The 24,355-nt window shown below is 41.5% G+C and overlaps 2 protein-coding genes across 2 annotated transcripts; one reads left to right on the forward strand and one right to left on the reverse strand.

Annotated features, from left to right (window-relative positions):
• Nucleotides 1-339: 339 nt before the first annotated feature.
• Nucleotides 340-17,044, forward strand: LOC126397776 (coatomer subunit beta'-like). Its single transcript, XM_050056732.1, has 22 exons — nucleotides 340-463; nucleotides 1,157-1,294; nucleotides 1,452-1,538; nucleotides 2,908-3,034; nucleotides 3,140-3,288; nucleotides 3,576-3,722; nucleotides 5,894-5,993; nucleotides 6,082-6,224; nucleotides 6,852-7,051; nucleotides 7,558-7,668; nucleotides 7,916-8,004; nucleotides 8,091-8,197; nucleotides 8,279-8,422; nucleotides 8,675-8,805; nucleotides 9,026-9,233; nucleotides 9,576-9,686; nucleotides 11,620-11,834; nucleotides 11,940-12,032; nucleotides 12,341-12,521; nucleotides 12,765-12,836; nucleotides 14,639-15,673; nucleotides 15,798-17,044. The coding sequence occupies exons 1-22, from the start codon at nucleotides 461-463 to the stop codon at nucleotides 15,885-15,887; spliced, it is 3,681 nt and encodes a 1,226-aa protein (XP_049912689.1). The 5' UTR covers nucleotides 340-460; the 3' UTR covers nucleotides 15,888-17,044.
• A 34-nt stretch (nucleotides 17,045-17,078) lies between these two features.
• mrps22 (mitochondrial ribosomal protein S22) lies at nucleotides 17,079-22,221 on the reverse strand. Its single transcript, XM_050057020.1, has 8 exons — nucleotides 22,078-22,221; nucleotides 21,326-21,483; nucleotides 21,065-21,229; nucleotides 20,630-20,773; nucleotides 18,771-18,854; nucleotides 18,378-18,523; nucleotides 18,097-18,205; nucleotides 17,079-17,519 (listed from the first exon to the last, which is right to left on the reverse strand). Exons 1-8 carry the CDS (start codon nucleotides 22,202-22,204, stop codon nucleotides 17,427-17,429), a joined length of 1,026 nt encoding a protein of 341 aa, XP_049912977.1. The 5' UTR covers nucleotides 22,205-22,221; the 3' UTR covers nucleotides 17,079-17,426.
• Nucleotides 22,222-24,355: the final 2,134 nt, after the last annotated feature.

The following is a 24,355-nucleotide window of genomic DNA, read 5'->3' on the forward strand; positions in this document are numbered from 1 at the left end:
TATATTCTCAGAACTATGTACATAAGGAGCTTGTGGAAATTGATATCAAATAAATCTGATTGTTATACTTAATCCCCAGATTTTTTATTTCATTTTATTTTATTTTATTTTCATGTCGTTTCGTTTCGTTTTATTTTAATTTTATTTTATTTTGATTTCATTTTTCTTTTTTTTTGTGCCGATTACTAGTGAAAACCATAAGATCATATTTGGGCTATTAAATCAAAGGTTTCGGTTTTATAAACTGTTCCGCAGGCTTGTGGTTACATTCAATGTTTCATTTTTCAGAGACCACTTACTTTATTGTGAAAATAATTTCAGGAAGTCGTTCTGTTTCTATTTCTGTTCGCTTGGTTGCAAAACTTTCTCCACTGAGTTCCACAGCAGAAGCCCGACGAGGGCAACAGAGAAGCCGGTCATTTTACTGGACAGCACCGCAGGGACTCACTGACGTGGAAACATGGTAGGCGGAAATAAAACAACAGAATCATTCACCATAACTTTGTTTGTTGTTGATTGCTGTTTGATGGTTGTTTTGTCAGTAGGACACGGCACCATGTGCGTACAATCACTATCCATAAACGTTTAAAGTGAAACTGTAAACACCGTCCAAAACATACACTATACGTGGTACATGGAGCAGCTGTGTGCAAAAACAAACTCATTAAACTGCAAATATTTTATGATCAACGACGTTAAATGCAGCACTGAACAACATTCTTCTTTACTCTTGTGTTGTATGATGAAGTTGTTAGATTTGTGTGAGATTTCCAGCGTCCATTCATCCCATTAAAAGCAGACAAATGAAAAGGCTACTCATTTTCATTGACATGATTAGACTTGAAAGGATCCAGTCATTCTGGAGCAGGCATGCATATAAAATGTGGAATGGGCAGTATCAACAGACACACCCCCTCCATGACTGTCTCCAAAACCTCAAACAGGATAGAAAGCAACATTTTGTCATTGTTTCCACCTTAAATTATGTAAGTAACTGAATTTAAAGTGTCTGCAGTGCTAAACATGCCATATGGACTGTAATATTTAAAACACAGGCTGATTATTTTGTGTTTTTAATCCACCTTTGATGAGAGGAGCGGATTAGTGACCTGATTAAACTGCTGCTGATTAATATCCTTTGTTCTTTCCATCATAGCCTCTGCGGTTAGACATCAAGCGGAAGCTGACTGCTCGGTCAGACCGGGTGAAGAGCACTGATCTGCACCCCACTGAGCCCTGGATGGTGGCAAGCCTCTACAGCGGCACTGTGGTGGTCTGGAACCACGAGACACAGGTCACTATCAGTCAGTTACACGTTCTGCCTTTGATCACCCATTCAGTCGTTCCTGCACACACACAGTCGCTTCATATTTCTCCATCGCAGCTTGTGATTATCTGACGAAAATAATGTATAATGTTGATCTGGTTTAATCACTCCGGTGTGTGTGTAGATGATGGTGAAAACCTTCGAGCTGTGTGACCTGCCTGTCAGAGTGGCCAAGTTTGTAGCCAGGAAACACTGGGTCATCGCTGGAGCAGTAAGTACTGTGACTCAGTTAATGTATATTTAAGCTGCAGTCTATCAGCACCTGTCCTTTCAGCAGTGGGTGACAAAGTACGCATCTTAATCACTTGAGTCAAAGTATAGATACTCCTGTTCAAATGTTACTCCAATACAAGTAGAAGTGTATGAGTAAAATTAGTACTTGAGTTTAAGTAGAGTACTTGCAGGCTAAGCAAAGCATTCTAGACGTCTCTCTCCCCAGCCTTCGGCCTCAGCTCTCTCTTCACCACAACGTTCCAGCACAGCATCCGCATCAAACTGCCGATACATCTCGCTCCATTCTACCCTCACATGTGAACAAGACCCTGAGATACTTGAACTCCCTCGCTTGGGGCAGTAACTTTCCCCCAACCTGAAAGGGGCAATGCACCATTTTCCTGCAGAGAACCATGGCCTCAGATTTAAAGGTGCTGACTCTCATCCCAAGCGGCTTCACATTCAGCTGCAAACCACCTCAGTGCATGCTGGAGGTCATGGTGTGATGAAGCCAACAGAACCACATCATCTGCAAAAAGCAGAAATGCAATTCTGAGGTTCCCAAACTGGACCTCCAGGGGGGACCTTCCTCCCCCAGGCTGCACCTTGAGAGGGTAAAGGGCTGGTCCATTGTTTCCAACTAGGAGGGAATCTGCGTTGCTCCTCCTGAAACCAAAGTTCGACAGTTGGTTGTAGCCTTCTTTCCAGCACCCTTGAATAAACTTTCCTGGGGAGGCTGAGCAGTGTGATACCCCTGTAATTGGAGCACACCCTCCAGTCGCGGACCCTAATCCTGCCACTCCACGGGCACTGTACCCGTCCTCCAAGCAACACTGAAAAGTCTCAAAAACTATACTGAAGTAAATGTGCTTTGTAACTGTCCACCACTGCTTTTCAGTATGTTAACTGGCAAAAAAATCAAGTGTTAAATTAAGATGCACGTGCTTTTCTCCTATAAAGCATCATAGTTAAATGGGAAATGTTTTTTAAGGTATGCATTTACAAAAATAGTGTCATTTCTTAATTGTTACACACTTAAAATCACCAGGTCAAAATTGATCTAATTTGGGTTGTTGGAGCACACACACAATCCTGGCTTAACTTTGCCCAGTACTCATGAGTAATAAAACAATCGGGCCACCACTTACATCCAAGACAAGTTACTATAATATAACTTGTCTTATTCTGCATGTGGATCCTTTGTTTCTCAAAATAATCCTTTGTCATGGGTTGATTTGATGACCCAGTAGTTTTCTACCCATGTGCAGTGCTGCTCTGCTGCCACTCCTCTGTGAAGGAGACAAATCTGTGTTTTTGTGTTTTGTTCAGGACCAAACGCACTTCTCAGTTTCTTTGTCTGCCCCCAGGATGACATGCAGATCCGTGTGTTCAATTACAACACGCTGGAGCGAGTTCATATGTTTGAGGCTCACTCTGACTACATCCGCTGTATCGTTGTCCACCCTACACAGCCCTACATCCTCACCAGCAGTGGTAGGAAAGAACTATATAAAACGTCCAGTATTTCTAACTGTAAATAAGAAAGTATAGCACATTCAGCACTTATCATGGTGGTGTTTTATCTTTGTTTGTTTTCAGATGACATGTTGATCAAGCTGTGGGACTGGGACAGAAAGTGGATGTGCAGTCAAGTGTTTGAGGGACACACTCACTACGTCATGCAGATTGTCATCAACCCAAAAGACAACAACCAGTTCGCCAGTGCATCTTTAGATAGAACTATTAAGGTATACACACAAACACACACAGAGACACATGCAAATGCTTGGAAGAGCACACAAGAGAACTTCGCTTTAGGGCTCAAACAGCAGACGCTTGATGCTGTTCTTCCAGTTTAAATGAAGGTAAATGTGACAGAAAGGAGGAACATATTCGTCATAGCCAGAGGTAACAAGGTTTATGGGAGATGTTCTCTCAATTCTGGGAAACACCATCACTAACCACACCACCTCTGTGACATAGAAGCCTCATTTGCCTACACCTAAACTGATATTTACTATCTCTCTTTTTGCAGGTGTGGCAGCTGGGCTCCAGGACTCCCAACTTCACTCTGGAGGGCCACGAGAAGGGTGTGAACTGTATTGATTACTACAGTGGAGGAGACAAGCCCTACCTCATATCAGGGGCTGATGACCGCCTGGTCAAGATCTGGGATTATCAGGTACCACTTACACTAGAGAGTTCTTTTGCTCAGTATTCTGCGGCAGTTTACAGGGTTTAGGTAATAACGGTAATTTTATCATTATTTTATCAATAGTTTTTATTTCTTTGCCGTACAAGACACTGCTATTTCACAAAAAATGCATCCTCCAATAATAGATATACAGAAAAAAGATCATTAACATCATAAGTAGGTCTTGAAGCTTTCAAATAACATATTGATATGGAAAATCCCCAAATTAACTGCACACCAAAACAACTGCTATAGCCTAAAGCTTTTTGTCTCATCTCCCAGGCATTCTCCAAGTAACTGTCCAATTTAAATCTTTCATATGTGAACATTCAGCTGAGTCTTTGTGAATCATCCATTCATTTATCTTACCAAACATGTGCTGCCCAGTAAGAAGGAAGATAGAAAAAAGAAACAGGACCTTTCTGTATCATTCAGACAGCAGATAGAACAAATCCACTTATCTTCTTCCAGACTGACAGTTTCAGCAGTAAGTGGTTAAATACCAGATCTCAGCTCAGCACATTAAAATCTTTGCTTTTTAGATCAATTATATTCGACGTAATTTGCATTAGCATTTCCTTATTATTTATTATGTCATCCTAAATGTACATAGTTTTGGTTTAGTCCATATATCATTTGCAAATTGCTCTTTACTATCAGCAAATACATTCTCACAGTGGAAGACATTATTAAAAAATGCCTCACCAAAAGCCACAGTTGTAGAACAATATACATATCTTCCAGCGAGCCTCACATGGTTCTCATCCCATATAGAGAATAAGTAAGTGCAGCAGAAGTAGTAGGTGTAGTTGTATCTGTAGGGTTCATCCATTATTATTCAGAGAACTCAATGTCTAGTTTCCTAAAGGAGCTCTATTGTATTTAGGAGCTCTACAATATTTATAGCATAACTGTGATTCAGAGGTCTGCATACGGTTCTCAACATTGGGGTGGCTGGGCCAGCAGCTAGCAGCTAGTGGTGCTAACAGTGCGAACAGTGCTGACAACGGCAACAGTGCTAACAAAGCTAAGAGTGTTAACTAGGGGTAAACTGGAAGATGGGAGCCATGTTTTCATGACAACAACGTACAGATGTCAGTTGTAACCACTGTGCAGGGTTCCCAAGGTCATGGAAAACCTGGAAAAGTCATGGAATTAGTAGACATTATTGAAAGTTTTGGGAAACTCATGGAATTTTGTGGTTTGTAATTAAATTCATTGTTACAGAGATCTTCCGGGAGTAACCTTCCATGTAATGTAACATAACAGAGAATTTATTTTCTGTAAGCTAGCCATTGACATAACGTAGCTTTAATATGCGTTATCCTAGAGCTGCATGATATATTGTTTCAGCGTCGTAGTGATATAGTAACATCGAAGGAGGTACAGTGTCAAGTAAGGCAAATTAACTCAAACAACCTATTTGATTCTTGATAAAAATGGAAAACTTCAACGGTTCTCATTATTTAATAATGTATACCAGCCAAGTTGTCCACTTTAAGACGTCATGTGAATGTGACGTAGTTTGGCGGCGTTTGTTATGGGAAGTGAGACTCTCCTGCATGTGTGTGTCTAAAAAAAGTACCATGACCAGGCCAGCACGTTCAGCAGACACAGTGAGGTGCATGCTTTTCCAAAATGATTTCCAGTTCTATTATGGGTCCTTGATAAGTCATGGAAAAGTTTTGAAATTTTGTCCCTGACTGAATGAGTGCAGTGCAGAGCGGCTGTGATAAACTAGCCTGTGGAACACACACAGGGGACTCGCATGCACAGACATGCACACATTGCTGGACTGTCTACCACAACAAAGAACAGAGAAGCTCAGATCACAGCACACACAGAAGTAGCTTGATTTCACTCTCTGCTCAGGACAGCATTACTCCACTATATCTTCATATAGCAAATAATTAGTTGCCGCTATGTGTTGTGTGAAGCTCATTTAAAGTGGCATAACTTTGTCAAGCATGCATTTAATATTTTGAATAAAACTTGCATATACTACAGTGTAGCAGGTGGCATGTGCATATTATTTTGTGTGTTAATATTCAGTGTTACATATTGGTAACAAACACACATGAGCAGTTCAGATTTAAAAAACATACTATTGCCAGTGGTATTATTTGATGAGTGCATATGCTTTTGTCTTTATCTACCAGAACAAAACCTGTGTTCAGACCCTGGAGGGTCACAACCAGAACGTGACCTGCGTCTGTTTCCATCCGGAGCTGCCAATCATCCTCACCGGTTCCGAGGATGGTGGGTTTTGTATTTCAATGAAACATTTTTAAAGCTTAAAATCAGAACGGCATTTTATTTCACTTTGACCTCTTTGTTGTTTCCATAGGCACTGTGCGAGTGTGGCACTCCAACACCTACCGACTAGAAAACACGCTCAACTATGGCATGGAGAGGGTGTGGTGTATTTGTGGCCAGCCTGGCTCCAACAGTGTGGCTCTGGGCTATGATGAAGGCACCATCATCATCAAGGTATACAAAGCAGTATGATTAAGTTTTAAATTTTCAATATACTTGATTTTAAGTGCTGTACTGTTCTTTAATTCCTTAATTCCTCACATAAATGACTGAATATACAAAGGAGCAGGCTGATGTGAGCAGCTCATCTCAGAACATTAAGAAAAACAATATATTGCAGTTTTTAAGGAAAGTCATTATTTAGATATTACCATTTTTTCCCAATTTCATTCTCCAGCTGCATTTGACTTTTGATTAAGGCCCAATCGATGGGCCCTTGGAAGCCGCTCTTTTGTCAGTGGGGCCCTGAGGACAGCAGCCGGGAACCACTGACTCATGAAATAATGTTAATAATCTCTTGTAAACAGAAAATGGAACATTAATGCTCAATTTTTAAACTGTAAACAACTCCACAGGTTATTAACACCCACAAATCCCCAGAGAAAATGGAGGATACAACCTCTCTATCCTCAGTAGCGGCTATGAGCAGTTACATAACACTGCCTCAGTTTGATAATATTATATAGCAGATTGTGTACGCTGAAGGAATGTTTGTTGACCTGCGATATTAAAATGGTGCCCCTCGTTGTCACCACAAATCTGGCACCTCATCTTCCTGTTCCCTCACCCTGTCTGTCTCAGCTGGGACGGGAGGAGCCGGCCATGTCCATGGACTCCAGCGGGAAGGTCATGTGGGCTCGCCACTCCGAGGTGCAGCAGGCCAACCTGAAGGCCATGGGAGAGACTGAGATCAGAGATGGAGAGAGGCTGCCGCTGGGTGTCAAAGACATGGGCAGCTGCGAGATCTTCCCCCAGACCATCCAGCACAGCCCCAATGGGAGGTGAGAGCGGTGGGCTGTGGGTGGAAACAGTGGTAATAAGAGGTTATGTATTTTTATGGCAGGGATTTATTGAATTCTCAGTTCTGATTGCTAAGGTTCTGATCACAGATGCTTAGAGGACGCAATGAATTATTTTTAAATGTGTCAAATTATTGATTTCTTTAGTATGTAGGCGTGTAATAAGCGGGATAATGTACAGCAAGCAGGTCCTTAATGTGGAATGAGGCCTGAATGCATAGCTTAGGGGTCTTGAATCATCCTACACATAATGTATATTACCTGTTTTCATTTTTTAATATATGTCCTGATTTGTGCTGTTGAGACATGCTTCGAGTTTTTATATCACTTGGAGTAAGAGCACATTGAAGTTTCTGGACAGTACTGTTTGTGTCTGATCACAGTGTTAATATCCAGAACACGTGTTAACCTGATTCTTTGATGGGTGAGAATAGTATGTGTCCTCCCTATTTTATATCCTGATATGTATGCGTTTTGTGTGTTTGCAGATTTGTAGTGGTGTGTGGAGATGGGGAGTATATCATCTACACCGCCATGGCCCTGAGGAACAAGAGCTTCGGCTCAGCTCAGGAGTTTGTCTGGGCCCATGACTCATCACAGTAAGTCAACATTGCTTTCTTGCCGCGAGTTAGATGAGAAGGTTGATACCAGTCTCTATCTGTATGCTATTTCTTGGCTTTAGCTTCGTATTTAGTGAACAGACCAAAGCGCGGTCTTGGATCTCATCTAACTGTCCCAAAATGTCAAAATATTCCCTCATTTAGTTAAGTTTTGTAACAAGAGTGATTAACTTCCCCCTCTGATGAGGTCAGTGACATTATAACTAAGTGTTTGTTATTTCTACAGGTATGCCACTAGAGAAGGCAACAGTATGGTCAAATTATTTAAGAACTTCAAAGAGAAGAAGGCTTTTAAACCTGATTTTGGGGCTGAAGGTGAGTTCTGTTGTTTTTTCCTTGTGTGGATAGTACAATGTGTATATGCAAGTATGTCTCATCTTTGGTATCCTGCTGTCCCACAGGTATCTTTGGTGGCCTCTTACTCGGAGTGAGGTCAAACAGCGGCCTGGCCTTTTACGACTGGGAGACTGCTGAACTGATTCGCCGCATCGAGATCCAGCCTAAACATGTGGGTGTTGCTGCTATGGCTCTCACGTCTTCAGCAGTCTGTCTGTTGCCCTCTTATAATATCTTGTCTATGTGTCTTTAGATCTTCTGGTCCGATGGTGGGGAGCTTGTGTGTATCAGCACAGATGAGTCTTTCTTCGTGCTGCGCTACCTACCGGAGAGAGTGGCATCAGCTCAGGAGTCCAAGGAGGAGATAACGGAGGATGGGATAGAGGGCGCCTTCGAGGTCAGAGACACGTAGTAGAGAATTTCCTGAACTAATGTGCAGGGATATTATTTGCAGGACATAATCTCCAGAAGCACGTGACGAAAAGCAGAGAAATTTTATCACCTACTGCATTTTCATTTTTAAAAACGTTTGCCAATCTTTGGTGTCATTTGAAACGTCTATTGAGGAGTTGTGGTTTCTCTTTTAGGTTTTGAGAAATGTTAACGGGTGTTTCCAATGGTGTCTTTCTTGTTTCTTCCTGGTGCCTAGGTGCTGGGTGAGGTCCCTGAGGTGGTGAAGACAGGAGTTTGGGTGGGAGACTGCTTCATCTACACCAGCTCTCTTAACAGACTGAACTACTATGTTGGAGGAGAGATCATCACCATTGCTCATCTGGACAGGTATACTATGTGTATGCATGTATTTTTAGAAAGATGTACCCATTTATGTTTATTCATCTCTGAACTCGGCTATCCACAAGGCATGCTGGGAAAATCTGCTGCACAGTTTTGAATCCACTTGATGTCTCATGGCGTCCACTGTTCTCTTGCCATCCAGTTCTATCCCATAAATTAAAAATACCATGAACAATTCTCAAAGAAGTGCCTTTCTGTTGCGTAGGACCATGTATCTGCTGGGCTACATCCCCAAGGACGATCGTCTCTACCTCGGAGACAAGGAGCTGAACGTCATCAGCTACGCCCTGCTGCTGTCAGTGCTGGAGTACCAGACAGCTGTCATGAGGAGGGACTTCAGCACGGCTGACAAGGTTCTGCCAACAATCCCCAAGGAGCAGAGGACCAGGGTAGCCCACTTTTTGGAGAAACAGGTTTGTCCTCCAACTTTTATGCAGCTCTGTGCCTTTACTTTCCGCCTGAGCTGACTATAAATTCAGGATTTGACTATGGAATGCATAATTTACCGAACATCAGGCAGCCAGATGGAGGAAAATCCTCTGAGCAGAATTCTTTTGTGTTTCTTTTAAAATATGTTTATCATGGGAATGGTTTTGCTTCTCACGCAGTGTCTTTTACCACTTTACTTTCACATAGTTTCACATATCTAATCTTGCACTGTCGGCCAAAGTGCCTTACATAAAAACAGACGACAGAGCAGAAAACATGGAGTGAAATATTTATAACTTTTTGTTGTGTTTTCTTGTGTTGTGTAGGGCTTCAGACAGCAGGCTCTGGCTGTGTCCACTGACCCGGAACACAAGTTTGAACTGGCCCTGCAGCTGGGAGAGCTCAAGATAGCCTACCAATTGGCTTCGGAGGCAGAGGTCAGAGCACACATACACACAAAAACAAGACCATAGCAGTGTCCTAAATCCATACTGCATACTGACTCTATACAGCATGCACTACATACTAATCGTCTAAGCAGTTTGTATACAAAAATATCCATGTGTGTGTAGCTGTCTTGCTGTGAGTTCCCCAGCACAGACGCACAGAATAAACACTCCCTCTATATGCAATACTTTTATTTATTTCTGCTAAGCACACAATAACAAAATCAGATCAGCTCCTCCAGCACATGTCTCCCGGTCCATTCAGTCTTAAACCAAAAACTCAGGCACTTACCTTCTCCTTGGTCTCCTTGGTCTGGGCTGCAGTCTTCCAAGGGCCGGCACACTACTGCATCAAAAAGGGAGATGTAATAAGAACAAACCAGCAGCAGCTGTGTCAATCAACTCACCTGGTACTACTCTCATGAGTCATCCCCCTTCACCTCTCCCCTGCAGCTGACTTCGAACCACACCCACCTCCACAGTGTGACAGTCGGTTGTCAGTCAAACTGCAACTATGGAAAACTACTGCCATTAAACTTCACAAAGAGATGTCAGAATGTTTTGTTGAGGTTTTTCCTTTCTTTTTTAACTTTTTCACCACCACCCACATTTTTTCTGAGCTGTGAGGAGTGCATCCATTTCATATGTGAATTGCACTGTGGAAGAATAATGTGTGTGAACAGCACACTCAAAAGTCAGCGGTACACATACTGTCTGCTTTGAGTATTCTTTATTTTGTCTCTTTCCTTGTGTGAACATGCTGAAAACCTGCTGAGAAAGAATATGTATCAGGTTTGAGACATGGCACAAGAGTCTACAGCTGTGCTAGCAGCTCTATGAGGCTGTATTGGTGCTCTGAGCTAAATGTTAACCTCTGCATGCTAACATGCTCACAATAACAATTGCATTCATGCTGATGTTAAGCAGTTATTATCTTAACAATGTTCATGATCTTAGTTAAGTGTACAAGAATGCTAATATTTGCTAATTAGCATTAAACACAGACTAAAGATAAAGCTGATGAGAATGTCATTAGCTTTGTAGCTGTTTGGTCTTAAATCAGTGAACAAACTGAAAGGCAGATGAAAAGTCAGAGGGGCAATGATGTTATAATTCATCTGAGGGGATAATGAATGTTAGCACTAAACTTCACGCCAAACCACCCATGTCAACCTCATGTAGGCAAAAGCAAAAAAGTCCGGTTTAACAAGACAGTAGGATTAATTCTCTGGGAACAATGGCGATAAATTTAATGGCAATCCATTCAACAGACGTAGATATATTTCACTGTGGAACAAGACGTGGACCAAGCTAGGTAATAAAAAGGTTGCACACAGTCTGGTTGGAGGATCCTAATGTTGGTTTATCTTATGATAGAATAATTCAAAAGACTTTTTAATCCATTCATCCATTATTTGTAACCGCTTATTCTATTCAGTGTCACTGGAGCCTATCCCAGCTGACATTGTCCAAAGGCAGGGTACACCCTAGAGAGGTTGCCAGACTATCACAGGGCTGGCACATACAGACAGACAACCATTCACACTCACATTCACACCTACGAGCGATTTAGAGTCACCAATTAACCTGCATGTCTTTGGACTGTGGGAGGAAGCCAGAAAAGCTGGTGAAAAACTACAGAGAGAACATGCAAGTCCACACAGAAGGGCCCGAGCCAGCCAGTGGGTGTGAACCCTGAGCCCTCTTGCTGTGAGGTGACAGTGCTAACCGCTGCACCACTGAGCTGCCAAAACATTTTTCAATGATTTTCTTTCATCAGTAGCTTTGTAATACACAGGATAATGTATAGTCACAGCCCTGAGCTCCCATACTTCACCGCGCATTGTTGTTGAGGTTCATGCTTTTCCTCCTGTGTTAATCCTCTCTCCTGTCTCTTTGGCACCTTGGCATGCGGGCGCTACAGTCAGAGCAGAAATGGAAGCAGTTGGCGGAGCTCGCGACGACAAAGTGCCAGTTCAGCTTGGCTCAGGAGTGTCTGCACCAGGCTCAGGATTATGGGGGATTATTGCTGTTGGCCACTGCCTCGGGCAACGCCAACATGGTGGGGAAGCTGGCCGAGGGGGCAGAGAGAGATGGAAAGACCAACGTGGCCTTTCTCACCTACTTCCTGCAGGGAAGGTGAGGAAGGAGCTATGCTCAAATCCAGGTTTCAATAATCTTGTTATATTTTTCTAAATTAGTTTATTTATTTTTGCACATCACCACTTCTCTGTGTTTGCCCAGATTGGACAAATGTCTGGACCTTCTCATTGAAACAGATCGGTTGCCAGAGGCTGCGTTTCTGGCAAGAACATATCTTCCCAGCCATGTGTCGAGGTAAAGTTGTTTCTGTTGAGTGCACAGCATATGCCTGGGTGTTGAACTCCAGTGCACTGGCTGTTTCTGTGTGCATACATTAATCTTATATCCATATGTGTCCTGCAGAACCTCTGCATACACCAGTTTGCCCCTTATTCTGAATTAATACCTGTTTTTGTTTCCAAGAGGACAACAAGTTTCCAGAAACCACGATTTATGGGAAATGATGCTATTCCTAACAGTTTTTGATAACAGGAATGTCTATATCTGTGTTTATATTTACATGATGCATCACTGATGAGCTGCATACACTCCCCTTCCTCCAGGGTGGTGAAGCTTTGGAAGGAGAGTCTGTCCAAGGTGAACCAGAAGGCAGCAGATGCTCTGGCTGACCCCACCCAGTACAGCAACCTGTTCCCTGGCCTCCAGCAAGCCGTGCTGGCTGAAGAGTACCTGAAGGAGACTCATGTCAGGGTCAGGCCTGCTGCAGAGTACCCACTCATCATGGTCAGTGGAAGTCAGAGGAGCTATACTTAAAGCTGTAATAGATCAAGGAGTCGTTTTATATTTTATAAATGTTGCACAAAAGGTTCACTGCTGCATAAGCTAATTTATTCAGTTTTATAGTCCGTTGTTGAGTTTGAATATCTTCTCTCAAATGATGTTCTTCTAATTCGTCGTCTGAATTAACTGTGCATACTCCGAGCATCGTGTTTGAGATTTCATTTTTCCTGTCTCTCTTTGCTTCAGCCAAATGAGGACCGTAATGTTCTGGAGGAAATTGCAGGTTTTGTGCCCAAGGGAGAGATCACTGAGCCGGAGGTGAGGATCTATTGAGGGAGATATTGGATGTTTTTTTTTCTGTCTTTGATAGAGGCTGGAAAAAAGACTCAGAAAGGAAGGGTTCACATTTTTTTCAAGCTTGTCTTACTGTGGCGTAATACTCACATGCTCATATCTACAATAAAACAATAACTGTTCATGGTTATTGTTACTACAGTCCATACTGACGTAGAAGAGATCTGCACTTTGCATAGTTCAAATGTAGGGACAAAACCAACAGTCTTCATTCCATGAAGAAATAAAATTCAGTTCAGCCAAAGCTAATATGGGGCTTCAGCAGTCTGAGTCAGACATATTAAGTGGGAATCTAGCAAAGTTCTTTTTATTACAAAATTCCCTCTTTGCATTAATATCACTCAGCAACAACTTACCAAGGACATACTATGTGGAGGAGAAACTGAGGCTTCAGCAATTAAAACAAGCTCCACCTTGAGCATCTGCAACAGTAAAATGCATCAATACATCATGACATACTGATGCACCAATATTACAAATCTAATTTAATACATTATAATATGAGACCACGGCCATTTTTCTGCTGCAAAGGTATTTTTACTTTTGATACTTAAAGTATATATTTCTAAAAACACTTCTGTTGGTAAGATTTTGAATGCAAGAGTAAAAATTGCTGAGTTTAAAATTGACCTAGCATGGGTCCATATTGCACAGACACAAAATTGAAGCAACTTGTCCTAGTAACCTGGTAGAAAACCACCCAAGACATAGGGTCATGTTGATGGTAAGATATTAACACCTAACACTGTGGCAGAACAACTCATTGGTACAGGGTAAAGTCAACCCAGTATGGCGTGGGTGCCATCTTGACTCACACTGGGTCCATTTTTAACCCAGATCGTTAGTGTGTTGTAAAGGAGCATTTTAAATGTGCAGTTCACCCCCAAATCAAAAAGACATATTTTTCCTCTTACCTGTAGTGCTGTTTAGCAGTCTAGATTGTTTTGCTGTGAGTTGCAGAGTGTTGGAGATATCAGCCATAGAGTTGTCTGCCTTCTCTCAAATATAATGGAACTAGATGGCACTCGGCTTGTGGTGCTCAAAGCGCCAAAAAAATACATTTGAAAAACTCAACAGCGATGTCTCTTTTCAGAAATCATGACCTGGTTACTCAAGATAACCCACAGACCTTCTTGTGAGTAGTTTCATGTAGGAACTATTTTCTTTCTACTAAACTACACCCGCCAACCTTATCACTGTGCAGAAGGAAGTGTGCATCTACTCATGGACGAAAGAGAGGCTTGTGCTTGTCGCAGACGTAAACATTAATGGCGTCCTCCTCAGCTGAACGTTAGCTAGCTCAGTGGTGCTAGGTGAGCTGGCAGTAGATGCATGCTTTCTTCGGTGTGGTGATACAGTTGGCAGGTGTAGGTCTATAGAAAGAAAATACTTCCTGCATTAAACTGCTCACAACAAGGTCTGTGGATTATCTTGAGTAAGGGGTCATGATTTCTGTAAAGAGACATTGCTGTTGAGTTTTTCAAATGTATTTTTGGCGCCGTGAGCACCACAAAGCAAGTGCCATCTAGTTCTTTTATATTTGAGAGAAGGTAGACATCTCTATGGCCGACATCTCCAACACTCATGAGCTCACACCAAAACAATCTACATTGATAAATAGCACTGCAAGGCAGAGGAAAAATAGTAAAGGATCTGGACTGTTTATGTACATGTGGGCATGTGAGTATTATGGGAATATAAACTCATGAATTATATAGAACTTATCCTTTAAAACTAAATTGTGATTCTGCTTGTTCTAAATACAGGCAGTGGTGAGCAGCATAACTGAAACCGTCATGGTAGCAGCAGTGACAGAGGCTGTAGCTGCAGAAACAGCAGCAGTGGAGGAACCCATTCCATTAAAACAGGAGATTATTGATCCTGTCTCAGCAGCAGCAGAAGAATCCATCCCAACAGCAGCATCCCCTCTGCCTGTGCCTGTCACTGTAGTAGAGGAGCATGTTGAACCAGAGCAAGCAGAACCTGTTTCTTCTGAGGAGGACGTCATCGCTAATTCAGAGGAGGCATCAGTCTCTTTAGAGGAAGACATTGTAGAGTCCACCACAGAGATCGCCCCCGAAGAGCCAGAGGTGGTACAGTCCAACCTCATGGAAGATGTCACATCATCAGTTGAGGCAGATGTTCAGGAAATTTCTCCAGCTGCTGATGCTGTACCTGCTGCCTGTGCATCTGAAACATATCTCATGGAGACAACATCAGAAACCATCGTGGCTACAGAAGAAACGCCAGTGACAACAGAAACCATAGCAACAGATGCCCCAGTTAGCACTGGTCTGTTAGTTGATACTGATGTGACAGAGTCTATAGCAACTGGTGAAGTGCCTGTTAATGAAGAACCTGAAGCACCAGTCATCGTAGAAACAGCAGTAAAGGAGACTCATGTCTCAGAGGAACTTGTTACAGAAGCAGCAGCACAACCAGTCGCAGTAGAGGAGCTCATCTCCTTTGAAAACACAGCCAGTCTGTTGCCAAATGAGCCTGTCCACCCCCCAACCTTTCCAGATTTTGCCCTTGATCCACTGCTGGACCCACTCGAAGATACAATGCCAGCATTGACACCAGTCTCAGCACAAGAACCCGAACAAGAGGAACAAACTGCAACACTCCCAGTAAAGCCTGAGGACAAGCTGGAGCCTGCTGTGCCACTACAGGCTGAGCCAGAGGTTTTATACCCAGTAGCAGCTCCCGCAGAGGGGAACATAGCGAAGGAGGAGGAGGCAGGTTCTGAGGGAGCTGAGAAACTTGCTGCAGAGAGCCTTGAGGCAGAGCTTAATGATGAGGTAAACATTCGTTTATAATTTACTAAGTTTGGCATCATTGTAGAACAAAATAAATAATAAATATGTGTATTCAGGAATTTCTTGTGTCTTTTAACGCAGCACCTTTTGTTTCCCACATGTTTAGATCCTGGATGATCTGGATCTGGACAATTTTGACCTGGAAGATATTGACACCACAGATGTCAACCTGGATGATGAACTGTTGAGTGAATAGGAAGAGGAATCAACCATGAACCAAACTTTTCAGTGACCAAAGAATACAAAGGGCTGTTTTCCAGCAGACTAAAATGTCTTTAAGCTTAATTTACAAGCATTTGCTTACTTGGTTGTGAACTGAAGTAGTATAATAAGATGTACCTTATCTGTTTTTTTGTAAATTTGTGGTACTGTGGGCCTAAATTGTTCAAAAGTATACTTCCAAGAGGGCAGGTTTAACCTCAAATTAAGCTGCAGACGTGACATGTCCAGGCGGTACTTAAACCCAACCTGTGAGACCAAACCCGTGCAGTGGCACTCTGTAGAGAAAGTAATTAAGGGTAGATTTAAAGGGACATAAATGTGTCAAAGGAGAAATAGGGACACGATATAGTCGGGTGTGTTTGGAAATATGGGATAGATTACAATCAGTTAAAAAATCCACCTCAGCCTGTTGTTTGTGACCTCATTTTAAACCACACATTTGCTGCTTAAACAATACTGCCACCACCATGACAGCTCGTGTAAGACTTCCTTCACATCTCTAATTTAGTATCATCAGTTTACAATCCATATTTTAGGGGTAGAATGTTTCTCATCTCTTGGTGCCATATGCCTTTGCTGACTGCAGTGTGCCCCAGCATGGGAAGTGATGAAGAATCTCTCTGTTCTTCCTCCTCATACCCCGCACAGTGACACCGCTGTTGATCAGGGTGTTCTCCAAGCCATTGAGGAATTTTTCAAGTTTGAATACAGCTTTTATTCTTGAAGTGAAATTTAACCATTTTTCTCTAACATTCCTGCTGGAGTTAAATAAGAGCAGTATTTTTTGAATTTCTATCTGGAACTTGGCTGCCTCGTGTCTTCTGGGTGCCATGATTTTTATAAATAGTATGCATTCAAAAACAAGCCCACAATTTGGACAACTCTCCCATTTGGTGATATCCAGTGTCTCTATTACCTCTTTTTTGCTGATGTCATAATAGTTTGGTGCATCTTTACCTCTCAAAGCTTGAATCAACTGACTCGTATGAAATCTACATCTGTTACAAGTGCCTTAGGTGTGTTATTTTTTAAAGACTGTTTTCCCCTTTTCTTAAAAAGGTTGGATGTACTGTGTTTCCACACTTGAAAAGTGAATTAAATAAGCTTAAGTCAATAAAGCCTTGTATGTTATCCAGGTGTCATGTTATGATACGCCAACAACACGTCACACAAGTACAAAGATCTTTATTTTTTATGTACATCATTTGCCTTAACATATCAGGTTTGACTCAGAGGTCCGATGACAAACACATATTGACAGAGAGAATTTTACTACAGCTTCTCTCTGAATAAGTGACTAAATTTGTGCATCTTACAATAAGTTTCAAGGCTAATTCTTCTGGACATGGCTGTGGAGCGAATAGCTTTCCTTTCAGTCAAGAACGACGCAAACAGTGAAGAACAGAGAGATGTATTTTACATATTCGATGTAATTTTCAGTCCTTTCCTCTGGTTATGAGTACCATTCCTCACTGTGGACAAATTTGTATATTTCTATCTAGGAGTGGGCCGGTCAAGCAGCAGAGCTCTCAGCATCCATCTGTTTGTACGCCTGCAGGGCCAGCTCGATGTAGCCCGACCTCTGGGACTCCTTCTGTGCATAGATCTGCAAGGACAAAGGGTCAGAGGTCAGCAAGACTGAGAAGAAAAAGGGCACCCCAATTACTTTGAGGCTGGAGCAGTATTAATTTATTTAGTGGCAGAATAATAAAACGAAGCTAAGTCAGTGCTCCGTGATCAAGCATGACTAAACGAGAGGCCTTGTGTGATTGTGACTGCAGCACACACACACACACACACACACACACACGTGTCTCCTGCCGCTAACCTTTCACATTAAATGGCTGTCATTCTCAATGTCCCTCCCCACTGCTTCAAGGCTGAGGGGCTGTGAGCGCTAATAAGACCTGATGTGCCCTAAGCTTGGCCCCACTGTTCCCACGCTAGAGACAAACACAGACCCTCTCACACAGGAAACCTAAGATGAGACGGCCTTGACTTGACCTCTCCAGAGCTGCACTGACTCCTGATTTACTCTAATACCCGAGGGGCACAATTTATATGACCTGGACGATTTCTGGATCAAATGGCAATATAAAATATACACACAGCAAAGGGAATAGAAGTGTAAAATTGAGCTACGAGTCAGCAGATATTTCCAGTCAAGGTTGAGTTATTCTCACCTGAAGGAGGTCAACACCGTTGGCCTGCTGGCTGGCAGCTTCCTGGGCCGACTCGCTGTGGGGGTGGACCATGTGGAACAGAGACACGAGGCTAATCGCATCCTGGAACCTGTAAACACACACATACACACTTGGGGGCTTAGGTCACAGATCTCTGCAAGCAGGTACTGTAGCCAGTGTGACGAGCATCGACAAAGAGTTTCCAGCTTCAAGCCTTTTTTACAGAAACAGTCTTATACCTGTTTTAACCATTCATGCATTCATCACACACACAAACTCACAGCTCTCTCTTCAGCATGTCCACTATAAGCCCGTCTATCCTTCGAGCGTGGAGCAGGTACCACGCCATGCCTCCGAAATGTCTAGTGGAGCGCAGCAGGTCATATTTGCTGTGCTTCTCCAGGTCCTCATAAGTGGCTGTGTGTACCTAGACACAAAGCATATGATCGTAAATCCAATGGACGTTGTCGACACTCTGCACAATGCTCCTCACATCAAATTCATAAACTTCCAGTCCACACTCTTGTTCCATTTCACACTATGTATCAAGTGACCCAAAGAAAATACAGCACTGACTGTGCAAATGTCATGGTTTAACGCACTATATACAGTCCACAGATTTGAGCGCAGTTGGTGATCAGGTCAAAAAAACAGGAAAATCAATGTCACCTTACCCTGATGTAGTGTGAGGAGTCTGGTTCAAATTGGACCAGACACAGGTCCAACACATCCTCATGACGGTCCTGGGAAAACACCAACTGAAAGAGAGACGTAGAAATGGGCCAAAAAAATTAAAGCTCTGGACAATCACTGGGCACACACACAGGTGTTTTCACTTATTTTGCCTGATTGGACCTCTTCTCTGGACTGTACTGGTGTGCAGACCTCACATGGCATCTCCACTTACTCCCATGTCAGAGGAGACAGTTACAGCTTTATCACTGAGAGTGTTCGCATGTGTTACAGTGATTACCGTGACACATTCTGGGTATTCTGTGCGTCTTTGTGCATACAAACATCAAATCCTGGTTTCGGGAACATGTATTAGCTCTTATCACAGTTCAGAGATACCTAAATATGCAAGATGGAGTACTAGAAACCAGAATACAACAGTGTGTATACATCTCAACTAGATGTTTGATCATTGTCTGCGATGCCAGTGCAGCCTCAACTCGACTCAGACAGCAGTGTTAGTAAATATAATAAAAAGACATGATGTAACAGAGTGTAATGATGATACACACTAAACCCGACGACTGTGATGTCAAAGAATTCAGTACTACAAGCACAGACTGTGAGTGTGTGTTGACATGGACATGATTAATCTGTTTAAGGTTATTTTTGAAGTAGCCCTTTTATATATTTGTTAATGAGAAACCTGAATATGCTTTCTGGAGTACGTAAGAAACCCGGATGTATACGGGTAAACAAATAACCCAATTTCTCTGTGCTCATGTTAACACCATATGCTGAATATGACCATAACTGGGACAAGCCTTACAAATGTTAAGGTTATTCATGTCCATGTAATCACACTCAATGTCGCCCAGAAAAATAAGTATGTTGTTGATTTCCCACAAGGCAATGCACAAAGGAAATGCAGCAGCGGCTGATAGCTACAAAAAACTGTTGTTTTCACGGACGACATTTTGATACGTCAAATTATTAAAAGCTCTGCTGTTACTAAGAACATTTACAACGGCTAAATTCCATTTAGCTGCTTCAGTTTCAGGTGTCTGGTACTGTACATGCTGGCTGTCTACTGTCATAACTTTGAGGGATACCGAAAGATAATGAAGCCGTCATAATGTTATGATGAACACTACTACAAGTCAAAAGAGGCTTGTAAAGTAAATTAAAAACTGTAGTATAACAGCAAATCCAGAGTTATTAAATCGTTAGAAAACGTTTTTTTCTTCCTCTTTGTTTAATTGGCAGTGGCACACTAAAGGCATGTTGAAGATTCTCAGTCATATAGGTCATGGTAAACTTAAGTGCTATATTGTAGGCAACTGAACTGAAGCCTCTTGGATGAGACGTGACACATCTTCAAGCTTCAATCTTCCAGTTGCCTACGATACAGCACGCAAGACTCCACAGGCAAGAGTTTGAATGACCTCTGTCTGTGCACTATATCTTAATTTTCCTGCCTTTTCCTGTCTTAAAAACATCCATCAAATAGTGCATTATGAAAACAAAATACATGTGTACAAACCTAAACAGGTGTACATTAACCTCACAGGTCAAATGAGATGTGTCAGCCAGAGTAAGGGAGGAGGTAAAAGTGTAAAAGGGGGAAAGAGAGAGCTGGAGGGAGAAAATGTAGCACTGATTTAGTGATGTAGATGATGTAATTACATTGTTTACACCCCAATACAGGAATCAGTATTAGAACTACAAGTTCCCTGGGTTTAAGGCATGTTGTTTGTCACCACAGGAAAGAGTCATGTCAGATCTGCAGAGCACAACTGGAAGAGGTAGCAGGCAGGAAAAGAAATAGCCTCTAATGATCATCAGACTCAAAATTTCGTACCTTGAGGTTCTCCTCTTTGAACATGAGAGGCGCTGTGAGTTTGCGTCCCTCCTTGGGGAAGTAGATCTGAATGAGCCGGTCCCTCTCCTCCCATGTCGCTTTCCTCAGGGTCCCATTGGGCTCCCGTACGACAATGAACCTCTCCTGGAGGAAAAACAAAGCAAATACATTCTACATATGGATACTTTTGAGCAATACTGTAGTCCCGGATCGATTAACTACGTACAAAATTGAGTTTCATCAAACTAAATTTAAAAATATGGATGTTTATTATGTCAAATATAAAAAAGAACGATGGAATTGTGCATGAAAAAAAACCCAATAGTGACCTGTTAACGTATAAATTGTGTGAAATAATTATACTGTCACATGCATCAAGAAATCATCCAACCCCAGTTACACATATGCACACAAAACAAAAACTCATGTGCCTACCCTGTGTGGTATGTTGTAGGTGATGTCTGTGAAGACATATTTGGCTGTGTCCATGCCATCTAAGATCTGGTCATTAGCCAGCACATCATTGATGGGCTTCCTCTCCGGCAGGACGGGGGGCATCTGCAACAGCTTCTTAGCCTGCTCTGTGGCCATCTCTATTGCCTGGAAACACACACAAGAGATTGGATTAAACAGGTGTTACTGTGCTGTGTCTGTGCATGACTGAGAGGGGGTGATTATGAGTTATTTAAACAGCACCTGCTCCAGTTGCTTATCAGTCATGAGTTTATATGTGGGCGGCTTCAGCTCCTGTTTAATGGGTCGGAACACTTTCTGCAGGTCCAGGCCGGTTATCCTGGTGAGGATGTCCTGCACAGCTGGATCCGTGAACTGGGGTTTTGCATTGTCTGAGAGGGCTGGAGAAAAAGGCAGAGTATGTTAATCATTTAGCTTACTGAATCCATGCACTCAGTGGCTAAATAGCTGACGAGTTAGCTTTATACAGGAGACCCAATAAATGTTTCCTTCCAAGTATTTCGATATTTTGTGTTGCAACATCTGGTGTCCTAAAACCTTCAAAAAATGCATGCAGCTCCCCTCTTCTATGCAATTTCTTCACCAATTGTGATTAATACTAAGCTTTCATAATTAGACAGCCGTTTTTGCCGTCTTCCTTAGCTGTCAATTGTAAAGTTATGCTATGTCTGTAGGCAGCTAGCGCTTAACAAGTATGCTAATATTGGATTTTATAACAATCCTGGTGACATTTCATCAACTACCGTAATGCCGAATTTATAATAATACTTAAATTATTTGTACAAGATATTGAAAATTCTTCTACAGGGTCCCTATTTGTACAAAAAGTTGAGGCAATGTTAAATTGGCCGATTTGTTAACGGAGTTTGACACCCGCACTGAAAGTATGGACGCTAGCGAAACATGCTACAAGGTCAGTGTTATAGTTACGAAAATAATACATCTACAATAATATTTATTGCGTTAAAACATACCGGTATCTTGTGTTCCGCTACAAAGCGTCCTGACGCTACATTTGAATAATATTTGTTTGCTCTTTTGAACATTTTTAACCCGAGAGTAGGTCCGAAATAAGCACCGTGCTGTTCCGAGCGCCGCCATGTTTGTTAGTGCGTCATAGAGGCGACCTCACCTTTGACCCTGCAGTTCAAGATGCAAGTGGTGATGGGATATGAAGTCTGTTGACGTGTCTATGCATGACGTCGAAGTTTAATGTATTTCTCTTCGTTTTCTGCTGTTAATAAGTCACCATTTCATCAGCAGTGTAGACTAATAGACAAAACAAGTAGACAGTGAAGCCAAGACCAAAAATAGATACTAAATATTAATTAACAATAGAAAATAACTTAAAATCCTATTATGATATTTGACCATACTTAAGCAATGAATTTATTAAAATATGTTTCTGTTTGTGTGAGAATCCTGTGGTGCTGTGTCACTTTACAATGCAGTAATAGTATAATATAGCAATAAAAAAACTTTTTAAAGATTAATTGAAATGTCATCACCAGGTGGCACTATGATACCACATATCCTGAAACCTCACCAGTAAAGCGTCTAACTTTTACCTTCAGTGAGAACACTTGGAGATAATGCTCATTTATACATATTGTATGTTCATATCAGAGTCCCACAGCCTCTTTTGTCTATCTCCTTCGTGGCTCAGCTCTGTGTAGCCTACACACATTCCTCACTTGTCATTACAGTGTGTTCCTGAATTGGCTGATAACTTTAAAATTCTGTCTGGACGATAAGAGCCGTGCTAAGATGTCAAATACTCCACTTATAAAGAGAGACACTCACAGAAATGTGCACTTGATCACTCATTTATTTAGAATAAAACCGATTTATTAGTGTGTATAGTGTAAAATAAATGATGACATACACTTATCCATAATTAGAACAGTCTGTAATGATTTATGTACAGTCCAAGCAAACTTTATTTTTGATCTGCATGTGTGTGTCTGTGTGTGTATTTTGTATTGTGCATTTTTTTTTATTTAATAGATTTAAATGACGGGTGATTTCTGCATCAAGAAAAACACAAGTTGTCAAATATGCATATATAGATTTGTTATTAATTATACATTACTTCAATAAAAGGTGTGCTTTCAAATACTGAAAGACACAATAAGACAAGAGAGATTATGTTCACACACACACACACACACACACACACACACACACATACACACACAGTTTTGTATCCACTCACAAAAGATACATTATTATTATTATTATGTGTTTGTTGCTTTAGTTCAGCTTAAAAACTGAAACAAAGTCTGACAGTGTTGCACGTAAACCAGATAAAAATGTCACTTTCTCACTGCCATGCTTTCAGTCCAAAAAGTCCCTGAACTTTAAAGACATACAGCACATCAGGTCGTGCAGCTTTGGGGTCATGTGTGCTCTCAAAACTTCAGTAATGAATCAATCATTGACTCATAAAACTGAAACACGTTATCAGAGTGCTTTAGGGTCACAGCCAGCGCTGACTTAAACAAAGTGACGTCCACCAGATAAGTAACCCTCTCAGGTAATGTTTGACTTGATTTTTTTTAACTCTGAAAAATGTGTTTCAACCTTTGTTTGTCCTTTAACCTGTCATTAAATTTATGAAATTACAGGTGGTCTGCAGTGGGTTCACATCTCCCTCTCAGCTAATTACAATAAATTCAGAAGTGGTTGATTTGTTTTTTTTCTTTCTGGGTTTTGAGCATAAAAAAATAAAAATAAAAATCGCCCTCCTTTAGTGACAACCAGAACTGGAGGGATTTTGATTTCTGTACAGCCTCATTTAGATGATTAATATTAGTTTAAATTTTCTGTTTTAGAAATCATTACTTCTGTAACAAGTACCACTGAGAAATTATTAAATGAGGTACCATTATTTTCTGTTGCAGAAATTAGCAGGCATATAAATACTGCTAAAACATTCTCTTCCAATGTGAGTTAATACTTAAATAAGTGTTAAAAACCCAACAAAGAAATCAAATTAATCTGACCAACAGTAATATGATCACAGTGGAAGAAACAATGTGTCATCCTGACTGAATGAATCCGAGCAACCAAAAATCTATTGAGTAAAAATAAGTGGCTTTTGTGCGGCCTTGCAACAAGCCTCATGAGTTCTGTACCCCCAAACCAAATTAAATATATACTTTATTTTAAAAGTAACAGCTAGATAATTTACTGAAACAACTGGAAACTGTAGTTTTTAACAAATGTTCCCAAACAGGAGTAAACAGTGCA

The sequence above is a fragment of the Epinephelus moara genome, chromosome 2, assembly GCF_006386435.1.
Source record: "Epinephelus moara isolate mb chromosome 2, YSFRI_EMoa_1.0, whole genome shotgun sequence".
In the NCBI taxonomy this organism is placed as follows: domain Eukaryota; kingdom Metazoa; phylum Chordata; class Actinopteri; order Perciformes; family Serranidae; genus Epinephelus; species Epinephelus moara.

Excerpts from the sequence above, each read along its gene's own strand:
- LOC126397776 (XM_050056732.1), top strand. Across the intron at positions 8,806-9,025 it reads ACCATTGCTCATCTGGACAG|GACCATGTATCTGCTGGGCT; the intron begins GTATACTATGTG and ends TCTGTTGCGTAG. Across the intron at positions 12,033-12,340 it reads CTTCCCAGCCATGTGTCGAG|GGTGGTGAAGCTTTGGAAGG; the intron begins GTAAAGTTGTTT and ends CCCTTCCTCCAG.
- mrps22 (XM_050057020.1), bottom strand. The coding sequence starts at position 22,204 with ATGGCGGCGCTCGGAACAGCACGGTGCTTATTTCGGACCTACTCTCGG. Across the intron at positions 21,230-21,325 it reads CTGATAAGCAACTGGAGCAG|GCAATAGAGATGGCCACAGA; the intron begins GTGCTGTTTAAA and ends GTGTGTTTCCAG. Across the intron at positions 18,206-18,377 it reads GACATGCTGAAGAGAGAGCT|GTTCCAGGATGCGATTAGCC; the intron begins GTGAGTTTGTGT and ends GTGTGTTTACAG.